The 11,243-nt window shown below is 53.1% G+C and overlaps 2 protein-coding genes across 3 annotated transcripts in view; one reads left to right on the top strand and one right to left on the bottom strand.

The window, feature by feature from the left end:
* Positions 1-137, bottom strand: part of PGPEP1 (pyroglutamyl-peptidase I) — an 18,925-nt gene extending 18,788 nt beyond the window's left edge. The window contains exon 1 of one of the 2 annotated variants that reach the window (XM_014937942.1): positions 55-137. In XM_014937942.1, coding sequence (XP_014793428.1) covers positions 55-88 — 34 coding nt within the window. In that variant the 5' untranslated portion in view covers positions 89-137. The remainder of the gene's footprint in view (positions 1-54) is intronic. The other variant, XM_014937950.1, reaches the window with a different exon arrangement.
* A 124-nt stretch (positions 138-261) lies between these two features.
* On the top strand, positions 262-10,712 carry LSM4 (LSM4 homolog, U6 small nuclear RNA and mRNA degradation associated). Its single transcript, XM_014938741.1, has 6 exons — positions 262-746; positions 942-983; positions 1,090-1,188; positions 6,126-6,309; positions 9,015-10,389; positions 10,513-10,712. The coding sequence occupies exons 1-5, from the start codon at positions 744-746 to the stop codon at positions 9,101-9,103; spliced, it is 417 nt and encodes a 138-aa protein (XP_014794227.1). The 5' UTR covers positions 262-743; the 3' UTR covers positions 9,104-10,389; positions 10,513-10,712.
* Positions 10,713-11,243: the final 531 nt, after the last annotated feature.

Genomic DNA, 11,243 nt, shown 5'->3' on the forward strand with positions numbered 1-11,243 from the left:
CCCCCCCAGGACACCCCTCCCCTCAGGATCTCCCCCCCCCATCCCGCCCCGTACCCGTCACCACCACCGCCCGCCGCGGCTTCTCCATCGCGGCTCCGTCCCGTCCCGTCCCGTCCCGTCCCGCCGCCGCCGCCGCCCCGCACTGAGCGCTGGGCCCCGCCCCGCCACCGAGAACGCTCCGCCCCCCCACCACCACCGAGACCGCTCCGCCCCGCCGCCCAGAGCGGCACACACCCGCCGCTTCCGCCGACGGGGCGGAAGTAGCTCAGCGGGAGGGGGCCAAGCGCCGGGGCCGCCTCGGGGGCGACCAGGCCCGGAACCGCGTCGCCCCCACCGGGGCCTGTGCCCGTAAGGGGGCCCGGTGGAAGTTGGTTAAACCGTTACAAGAGGCTCAGCCTCATCCACGCGCGGGGTTCTCCTCCCCCTGTGTGGGGGGGGTGGATTTCAGGGGGGCTGGGGAGAACATAAACCGGGGTCTGGATCCGCCGGTACCGGGAGGGGCCGCGGGGCACCGCTTCCCGCCGCGCTCTTCAATTTGCGGCGCTGTCGTAAAGGCCGCGGATCTGGGCGCCCGCTTTACGGCCCGAGGTCGGGTTCCCCGCTCTGATTGGTTCCGCCGGGGCCGCGCCTCCCTCTGATTGGCTCCGCCGCGGCGGCGCTGCCTTCTGATTGGCCCCGCGCGGGGCCAGGGGCGGTTTGAGCGGCAGCGCCCGGCGCGGCGGCGGCTCCGCGGCTCCGGCACGATGGTGAGTGGCGGCGGGGTCGACCCGGGGGGCTTGGGGCCGTGGGGAGGGCCTGAAGCTATGGGGAAGGCCTGGCTTCCCTCCCTTCGCTGCCTGGGGCGGCGGGGACGGTGTCCCGCTCGCTGTCGCCGTCGGTGTCCCGGTATCCGGTGCGGTTCCCGACATTCCTGAGGCCTCTTTCCTCCTTTTCTCTTACAGCTGCCCTTATCCTTGCTGAAGACGGCTCAGAACCACCCTATGGTGAGTACCGGCAGCGCGGCCCGGTCCCGCAGTCCTCCCCGGCCTCGGGTTTACCGGGGCAGGTCCCGGGGCTGGACCGGCGCCCCCTGACTCCTCTCTCTTGCAGCTGGTGGAGCTGAAAAACGGGGAGACGTACAACGGGCACCTGGTGAGCTGCGACAACTGGATGAACATCAACCTGCGGGAGGTCATCTGCACATCCCGGGTAAGGCTAGACACCCCACCCCCACCCCCCCGGCTCCCGGCCCCGGGCAACCGGTTGGGGCCACCGGGGAGCGTCCCTGGGGGTGCCCGACCCCCGGCCGTGCAGCCGGGATGGCTCTGCTGTAGCTCAGAGGCCATCACTCCTGTGGAAGCATGATTTCTGCCTGAAATGCAGATTTTATACAGTTATTTTTCATCTCCACGACAAAGGAAGGGGCTCGAGGGGGGCGGCTTTCTGTGCCACCCAGGAACACCCCGTGAGAGGGGGCTTGGTGTGGGGCTGGGGGGGGCACAGGAGAGGTCACAACAGCCCCCCATGCTGAGCTGGGGTGTCCCAAAAACGGAGCTTTAGTCTCTCACATGCTGCGTGAGACGAGGTGCCCGCTTCAAACGCCGCGCTGCCTCTCGTTAGCTTGCTCATCTCTTGCTCCCTCCCTCCCTCTCCACATCAAAACAGAGGAGCCTCTTTGTTTACCCACAGCTGGTGCTTTTTTGCCCTCGGCCAAAGTCACTCTGAGCAGATCACAATCTTCATTTTTGGGCTCTGACCTCGCTCGGAGGTGTCTGGTCTTGTCCCTCCTGGTGTGCGCTGTGGGAAGGGGCAGGCGGGTGGATGGTGGCTCTTGCTGCTCTTTCCCTGCCCCTGGCTGGGGGGGGCACAGGAGAGGTCACAACAGCCCCCCATGCTGAGCTGGGGTGTCCCAAAAACGGAGCTTTAGTCTCTCACGTGCTGCGTGAGACGTGATGCCCGCTTCAAACGCCACGCTGCCTCTCCTTAACTTGCTCATCTCTCACTCCCTCCCTCCCTCTCCACATCAAAACGGAGGAGCCTCTTTGTTTACCCACATCTGGTGCTTTTTTGCCCTCGGCCAAAGTCACTCCGAGCAGATCACAATCTTTATTTTGGGCTTTGACCTCCCTCGGAGGTGTCTGGTCTTGTCCCTCCCGGTGTGTGCTGTGGGAAGGGGCAGCCGGGTGGATGGTGGCTCTTGTTGCTCTTTCCCTGCCCCTGGAACATCAAAGCCACCAGCAGAAATCCTTGTTCTTCTGAATATCTCTCCATAAACCCCCCGGTACCTCTTGGTTCCACAGCAGGAAGGTTTTGAGTGATATTTCCAGGGCACAGAGGCATGTTTGTACCTCGAAGGTGGGCACAGTTTAGCTTCTGGTGGGACAAACGGGAAGGAACTGTGGTCAGATTTAGAGAGAACTGACAGAAAAGCATTATTTGTGCCCGAAACATGGGTGATGGATTCTGCTCTCTCAGGCAGGTGGCATCCTTGCTTCAAGGTGGCCTTTCCGAATCCTCAAAGTCATAAGCGTTTGGGAATTTTGTACTGATCAGAGAGTTGCTAATTGCTTCAGTTAGGTGGGTCTTAGCTTTTCTGCTCTCCACAGCGTCAGTTTACATTTTACTCTGTCTTATTACTCCAAGCAAATGGCAAATTATTTCAGTGGTGCCCAGGGACAGGACAAGAGGGAATGGGCACAAACTTGAACATAAGAAGTTCCACCTGAACATGAGGAGGAACTTCTTCACTGTGAGGGTGGCAGAGCCCTGGAAGAGGCTGCCCAGGGAGGTGGTGGAGTCTCCGTCTCTGGAGACATTCAAAACCTGCCTGGACAATTTCCTGTGCAACCTGCTGTAGGTGGCCCTGCTTTGGTGGGGGGGTTGGACTAGATGATCTCCAGAGGTCCCTTCCAACCCCATATCATTCATGTCTTATGAGGAGAGGCTGAGGGAGCTGGGGTTATTCAGCCTGGAGAAGAGGAGGCTGAGGGGAGACCTTATTGCTCTCTACAACTCCCTGAAAGGAGGGTGTAGAGAGGTGGGGGTCGGTCTCTTTTCTCAAGTCACAGGCGACAGGACAAGAGGAAACGGCCTCAAGTTGTGCCAGGGGAGGTTCAGGCTGGATATTAGGAAAAATGTTTTCACTGAAAGGGTTCTCAGCCATTGGAATGGGCTGTCCAGGGAGGTGGTTGAGGCCCCATCCCTGGAGGTGTTCAAAAGCCGGGTTGATGTAGTGCTGGGAGGTATGGTTTAGTGATGATGCTCCTTGTTTGTTGTGTGGGTGTCTATTTTTGTCAGTGAGGTTGATGGTTGGACAAGGTGATCTTTAAGGTCCCTTCCAACCTAGAAGATTCTGTGATTCTGTGATAATGTCCTTCTTCCTGGGAAGTGGCTTCCTACGGCTCGGTGCTCTGCTGTGGAAGAGAAGTAGCTCAGGTTTGATTCCCTCTGAGTGATCTTAGAGGGATGCTGGTCACGCAGCGAAGGGGGCTGGAAAACAAACGTATGAGGAGCAGCTGAGGGAGGTGGGACTGTTTAGTGTGAGGAAGAGGAGGCTGAGGGGAGACCTCATCACTCTCTACAACTTCGTGAAAGGACACTGTAGAGAGGTTGGTGCTGGTCTCTTCTCACAGGTCATTAGTGACAGAAGGAGAGGGAATGGCTTCAAGCTCCAACAGGGGAGGTTTAGATTGAACATTAGGAAAGAATTTTTCACCCAAAGAGTGGTCGGGCATTGGAACAGGCTGCCCAGGGAGGGGGTGGAGTCCCCATCCCTGGCTGTGTTTAAGGGCCGTTTAGATGCAGTGCTGAGGGACATGGTGTAGGGGAGGACTTTGTAGAGTAGGGGAGATGGTTGGACTCGATGATCCCAAGGGTCTCTTCCAACCTAGACCATTCTATGATTCTATCAGCAGCGCTTCTGCCTGCCTTAAAACACCCAAACCCGGGTGAAAGCGGAACTGGAGCCGCCACTGGGGTTGTACTGGTGGCACTGGGAGGGACTGGCCGCTAGATGGCACGGAACGGCGGCGGATTGGGCAGCCCTGGTCCGTCCCGGGGGCGGTTGTTTACTCCGGGGAGGCCGGAACGAGGAAACCAGGGAGCCTGGCTCCATCCCTTCCTGCATCCCGAGCCAAGGAGCAGCCAGGCGGATCCAAGGCAGGGTGGGGTTTGCTGGGTGTCTTTTTGGAAGAGGAACTCTTTTTTTTTTTTTTTTTTTTTTCCTTTCTGCCTTGTCTTGCGCGCGAAGGGACTTGCCCGGACAGGCAGAGTTGCCCCAAATAACTCCCGAGGTGGCTGGGAGGAGAAGGAGGAGGAAGAGGAGGGGGGGAAGGACTGTTTTATCCCAAAAGAGGAGGAACGAGGCGTTCTTGTTTAACCTACTCTTCTGGGAGGCGACGGACGCCTCGTCCACATGCTGCTTCTTGAGGATCGTTGGGTTGGAGCCATCCCTTCCACAGCCAAACCCTGACACAACCCCTGCCCAGCCGGGGCTGCCGTGGGGGAGCGGGACGAGGCGGGTCCCCTCCCCTCCTCCCAGTTACATCATGGGGCAGCCGGGTTGTTGTTCAGCTTCCCCCCCCTCCCTTCCTATTCCCACAGCCACCCTCGGGACGTTGGGAGCTGAAGCCCCTCAAGAGAGGGTTGACATCCTAGGAAAGCCCTGAAAGGTCCTTCAGCCAAGCTATTTCACTGAATTTCACTGAATTTTAGAGTTGGAAGGGACCATAGAGATCATCTAGTCCAACTCCCCTGCTGAAGCAGGATTGCCTAGAGCTAGAGCATGTTACTCAGGAGCATCCAGGTGGGTCTTGAAAATCTCCAGAGAAGGGGACTCCACACCCTCCCTGGGCAGCCTGTCCCAGGGCTCTGGCACCCTCACTGTGAAGAAGTTTCTCCTCATATTTGAGTGGAACCTCTTCTGTTCCAACTTGTGGCCGTTGCCCCTCGTCCTCTCAGTGGGAACCACTGAAAAGAGTCTGGCTCCCTCCTCCTTCAACCCTCCCTTGAGACACTTGTAGGCATTGAGAAGGTCTATTGAGGCAGCCCTCCTGAAACTGGACAAACCGTCCACACCTGATCATTTCTCAGAGGAAAAGGGAGGCAAGAAAAGAAAGAAGCAGAAGCTACTGTTCAGCACCTCTGTTGTTCACACAAAGCGATTCTGCTATTCAAGAGAAGTTTTCCTCTCCTGGTTTTCTTTTCATTTTGCTTTGTTTTGCTGCTATAGTTTAAGTATTTAAATTTGAACAGGCTAAACTTGTGTTTCCAGGGCTTTTAGGGGGAAACCATGACAGTATATGTTGAAGGAAGGTGTTTAAAAATTAAAAACATCCCTGGAGGTGTTCAAGGCCAGGATGGATGTGGCCTTGAGCAACCTGCTCTAGTGGGAGGTGTCCCTGCCCATGGCAGGGGGGTTGGAACTCGATGATCTTTAAGGTCCCTTCCAACCCAAACCATTCTATGATTAAACACCACGTAGAGACGGCTGCTCCATAACTGAGCACTTGAAGACTTTCTTTTTTTTATAAATATATCATCTGTAAGCTCATTATTTTCCACAGCTGTGGTTGCTGTGCTCTGGTGGCACACACCCCGCAGCCAGCTGGCTCCGGACCTGCCTCGCTGCTCCATCCACACCCCAGAGGAGAGAAGGAGGGAGGTGACTCCCAGCTGGGAGAAGGAACCCGGCCGTGCACACGCCTTGGCTGGAGCTGCCTTTGGTTTTTTTCTTTTTTCTTGCCCTGGTTGCTTTCTCGGAGCCGTTGTAACTCACCACACTTGCCTCGGGCCAGTCCTGCTTTCAATTCCCTTCTTACACGAGAAGGGAAGGGGCTTCTTTCCTCAACCTCTTCTTCTTCTTTCATTTTCTGCCAGTGTTAGAGGCGGTTGTGGAACACCGTGGCTGCTCGTGGCTGAATACCCTTCCCCTCCCCCGGGGTTGCAGGTTTATGTGTTTTGGAGGGAGGAAAAAAAAAAAAAGAAAACCACCATTCTTTTTTGCAGCTAGTTCTAGAAAATGGTTACAGAAAAGACTGGTGGAGCTGTCACGCTCTCCAGAAGCGATGGAAACGTTCAAACGCCCCAAAAAGCGATACAAAAGCACCTGGTTTTGTTTGTGAGTCTAACCCGTTGCTCCCCAATAGGATGGAGACAAGTTCTGGAGGATGCCCGAGTGCTACATTCGTGGCAGCACCATCAAATACCTGCGTATCCCCGACGAAATAATTGACATGGTGAAAGAAGAGGTGGTGTCCAAGGGCAGAGGCCGCGGCGGGATGCAACAGCAGAAGCAACAAAAGGGCCGTGGTGTTGGAGGTGCCGGACGAGGTAACGATCCTGGTTTGTTTGCCAGCTGGGAGAGCGGTGAGCGGGTTCCCTGCCTTTCAATTTCCCCTCTTGTGCAAGGAACAGGCTCTCCCTTCTCACCTTTAAACCCGGGACTGTTTGTCTGGGAGAAGCCGGAGCCGCTCCTGGGTGAGATCCTCGCTCCTACGGCAGCTTCTGCCAGGGAATAGGAAGGATTTGTGCCAGGGAATAGGAAGGATTCGTGCCAGGGATGTGCCTCCCTTGTTACTGGGGTTGGGCAGGAGCTTAAGAGAGTCTGAACTCGATTGTTTCTACCCCTCCTGGCTGGTTGGGGAGCGTGGCCCTACCAAACTGGTGTCTTGTCAGTTTAGCAAGTCTGGGAGGGAGACAAATGGCTATTCTGTTTGAAAATAGACTGGGCTCTGACCATGGCAGTGATAGAAAAACATCATCTTTTTCTCCCATTATAATGGGGCTTTTGATCTCTTGGCTTGTTGATTTATTTATTTAAAAAAAAAAAAATATGTATAATCTCTCTCTCTCTCTCTCTCTCTGAGGGTTTGTGTTCCTCCTGCTCGACATGAATAATTCATGTTTCTGATAAAAGGGCAGGTTGCCACTTAGGAAGAAATAGGTCACCAAAACAACTCCTCCTTCCCTGCCCCACTTCGTGGGGGTTGGGCGATCTCGGAGCGCTTCAGCTTGGGGATAGATTTGCTCTTTTTCTCCCCGAAAAGGACCCACTGGAAGCCCAAGAGCTCTTTTTTCTCCTTCTCCTCACCCCCTCCTGCCACGTCTTTTGGGATTCACTTTGTGGTCACCTCTCTCAGCCCCGGGGTTGCTCTCAGCGCAGTAGGAGCTTAAAAACCCCGAGTGCACTCACTTGCTAAGAGAAAATTGGGGTTGGCCTGGGAAATCTTAGGTTTTAAAAGGAGCCCCAGGGGAACTGAGGCGCCGAGAGGTGAAGTCTCTCCACGCAGCACCCTTAACGAGCTGCCTGCCTTTTGACTATGCAAGGAATCCCAGGAGGATGGCTGGGACCTACCCGGGGCCATCACGCCATGCCGAGACGCGCGACGTGCGGCGTCTCCGACTCCCAGGGACTTCTGGAGCTAAAAAAAAAACCCAAAAACCCTACGATTTCTGCTGCCCCTGCTACCTCCGGGAAGCTCGGAGCATGCAAAAAAAGTGACCTTTACAAATCTGAAGGCGCCTTTATTTTTCCTCCTTCCCTTTTCGGTGTCCAAAAGCGCTTGGCATAACAGCTTTTTTGGATATGGGTTGTTTGGACAAACATTTGAGCTGAAATATTTTTCTCTGCTGTGGAAATATCCACCTTGTGGAGAGCAGAGCTGAGCTCTGTTTGAGGTGGAGTCCCCTGCTGTTTTGATGTGCAGCTCAAATTCGCTGATGGAATATTTTAAAGGGAAGCGCCGGCATTTGCTAATTAGCTAAAAGGTTTGGCTCTCATTACTGAGACATGAAGGGAGGAGGAGAGGGGGGGGGGGAAAAAAAAAAAAAGAACCATAAGCAGGACAATTTTGTTGAGAGGCCAGCAGGCAGAAGTAAAGCTGTAATTGTGCACACAGTTGAAAGGATTATTGTTTCTGACACGGGTAATCCTTCGTCTTTTACTTCTTGGCCTGCCAAATGGAGAACTACATCCCTCTTTGCTCAGAGCCCCGCGAGCATCCCGAGGGCTGCAGGGTTAGGAGCAATTTCTATTTCTTTGCCTCTGGTTTAGGCACGTCTCCTCCACGCAGCAAGCAGAGCAGAGGGCTCTGGAGAAGGTTTTCTGTCTCATCCCTGGGCTGGCTCCCCTTTGGGTCTGCCTTTTGCAGAGGGTAGATCCACGATCCCTTTATCTCTTGCACAAAGAGATAAAAATTACCACCTGGGATTGCTTTCTGGTCGTTGGGGGTGAGTGTGAGCGAGGAGGGGGGGGGCTCAGCAGCTCCCCTGACAGAGATGGTGGCAGCTTTGGGGTATGAAGACGCTGGTTTGTCCCCAACAGGTCCCACCACATCCTCCTGGTTCCCACTGGAGCTGAGGATCTCTCCATCCAGGAGCCAGGCCATGGCAGAGGGATGTGTTTCATTCTACTTTACAGCCAAGCAGTCCCCAAACCCAGTCACCCTCTTCATTTCTCTTGCTTTGCCCTTAAAGTTTCAGGGGGGACGGTGTAACCGGCTCATCCCACTGGGTTTAAAAGGTGCTGTCGCTTCCTTGGTTCCATTTTTCAGAAATTAACATCAATTTACCTTGAGAGCACAAAGGGATTGTTCCCTCCCCGGTGTGTTGATGTTTGTGTTATCCCTGAACTTGCCGAGGAGGGGAGGATAAGTTTTTTGCACTCTGTGAATACCAGATCTGGAATCATAGAATCATCCAGGTTGGAAGAGACCCTTGGGATCATCGAGTCCAACCATCTCCCCTACTCTACAAAGTTCTCCCCTACACCATATCCCCCCAACACCACATCTAAACAGCTCTTAAACACATCCAGGGATGGTGACTCCACCACTGTACAACTGTCAGTACAACTGCTCCTCCAGCCCTCTACAAAAATACTCCCAAATTGGAAAAATCTACCAGCCCCATTTCTGCCTTCTAGCAGAAAAAAAATAGGCGTTTGGGTAAAACAGGACTAAGTGTTGAGCTGTGAGGGGTTGGGAGAGGTTACACTGATGCTCTTGTGTCTCTGCTCTTTCCTTTCTGCCCCGTAGGTGTGTTTGGTGGCCGTGGCCGAGGAATCCCAGGCAGTGGAAGGGGCCAGCAGGAAAAAAAGCCGGGCAGACAATCGGCGAAGCAATGAAGAGGGTGTCTGCACCCCCCACACCCCCCCCCGGGGGACAGCACTGCGACACCCCTTGGGGTTTTTATTTTTCTCACCTCAGGATTGCCATGTGTTCAAAAGCGTTACCTTTTCTACTCTTCCGTCAGTCCATCGGTGCCCGAATCTCACCTCTTTGGAAGCCCCTGGCGATGATTTAATCTGGTAAAGTGGGAGTTATTCACACTCCTGGTAGTAAGTCATTGGAAATATTTAAACGTAATCATTCACGGTTAAGGACTTAGGTTCTGCCTTCTCCTCAGAGGTGAAAGCGCTATTTAATTTTTCAGGATCACCGGGTTTAATTTAAAAGATTATCCTGTACCGTGGTACAAGAACGAAGGCAAAAACACTTTCTGGATTGTTTGGATTATTATTTTTTTCTTTTTTTTTTCTTTTTTTTTTATACTTGAAACTTGGGAAACTTGTTGCATTTGTAACAGATGCGAGTGTTTGGGTTTAAAAACACTGAACTTGAGGATATTGGATCTTTACGGGAGTAGTCTTAAGGGTTTGGGTTTGTGGTTTTTTTTTTAAAAAAGAAAACAACAAAACAACAAACTTTTAAGCTATTGCTCATCTTCTGTTCCTGGCCAGTTGCTTCCGTCGCTCTCCTACGGCTTAAGGGAGAATTTGGGATGAACATGGGCCTTCAAGGCTTGTTCCCAAGAGAGCTTTGTGATAAATGAGGGTTTCCCAATTAGCCTCTTACTAATTTGACTTCAGATTAGAAGCTTCCTTTAAAGGTTTTCCATATTTCCTTGTGGAAGGCTGGGCTGCCCCTTACCCTTTACGTTGGGGTGGGGTTGGTGGTTCTTTTTTTTTGCCTGAAAAGCAACCAAAGCATCGAGTTGAAGTGATTTATTTTCCCCTCCGCTTTGAAAACTCTCTCCCTTGTGCCCCTGAAGGCACGAAACCCTGAACTCGGACAGTATTTCTCAAGCTTCTTTCTTCTGGTACCTAGTGATTGGCTTCACTACACCTACTTATCATTTCCTTTCCTAATCACCCCATTATCTTTCCTTGGGGCCACGGAGCAGTGTCCCTCCCGTAGGTTTAAGAAAGCTCCTGGGAATTCCCAGCTCGGGTTGCTCCAGTCTTCCATCCCATGGGGTGCAGTGCCCAAAATGCACCCCCAAAATATCCTGGCTGATCTGAATTGGGGAACCGGGGGGAAGAAAGAAGCTCTGGCTGTGCCTCGGCCCCCAGAATGGATGAAATAGCTCAATTTTAGGAGAAAAGCTGATATTGTGATTTGTTCTGAACAGGTTTTAATGTCTCCATGGGGGGGACCTGGGGAAGAAAGAGGCTCTGGCCGTGCCTCAGCCCCCGGAATGGATGAAATAGCTTAATTTTAGAAGAAATCTGATATTGTGATTTGTTCTGAACAGGTTTTTTGGTTTGGTATTGGTTTTTTGGTGGTGTTTTTTTTTCTTTTCACAAGTGATTCCCATACCGAAGCCTACTCTCTGCCATCGCCACTGTATGGAAAAAAAAAAAAAAGATGAGTGAAGAACATGCTTTTATATATACTTATTTTTTTAATGTTTATAGAACGCAGTGGTGAGTAGGAATAAATGGCCGACCTGTATGAAATGCCTCCCTCTCTCTGTCTGCCGGACCCCATGCGCCCCTGTTTTGCCTAAAACCCCCCCTAAAAGTAATAAATCCCCAGATGTGATGGGCTAAACCTTTGGTTTCCGACAGCAGCCGCGTGTTCACAGAATCACAGAATCTTCTAGGTTGGAAGGGACCTTAAAGATCATCTTGTCCAACCGTCAACCCAACTGACAAAAATAGACACCCACACAACAAACAAGGAGCATCATCACTAAACCAGACCTCCCAGCACTACATCAACCTGTCTTTTGAACACCTCCAGGGATGGGGCCTCAACCACCTCCCTGGGCAGCCCATTCCAAGGGCTGAGAACCCTTTCAGTGAAAAAATTTTTCCTAATATCCAGCCTGAACCTCCCCTGGCGCAACTTGAGGCCATTTCCTCTTGTCCTGTCGCCTGTGACTTGAGAAAAGAGACCGACCCCCACCTCTCTACACCCTCCTTTCAGGGAGTTGGAGAGAGCAATAAGGTCTCCCCTCAGCCTCCTCTTCTCCAGGCTGAA

Source organism: Calidris pugnax, unplaced genomic scaffold, assembly GCF_001431845.1.
Source record: "Calidris pugnax isolate Ruff unplaced genomic scaffold, ASM143184v1 scaffold46, whole genome shotgun sequence".
Lineage (NCBI taxonomy): Eukaryota > Metazoa > Chordata > Aves > Charadriiformes > Scolopacidae > Calidris > Calidris pugnax.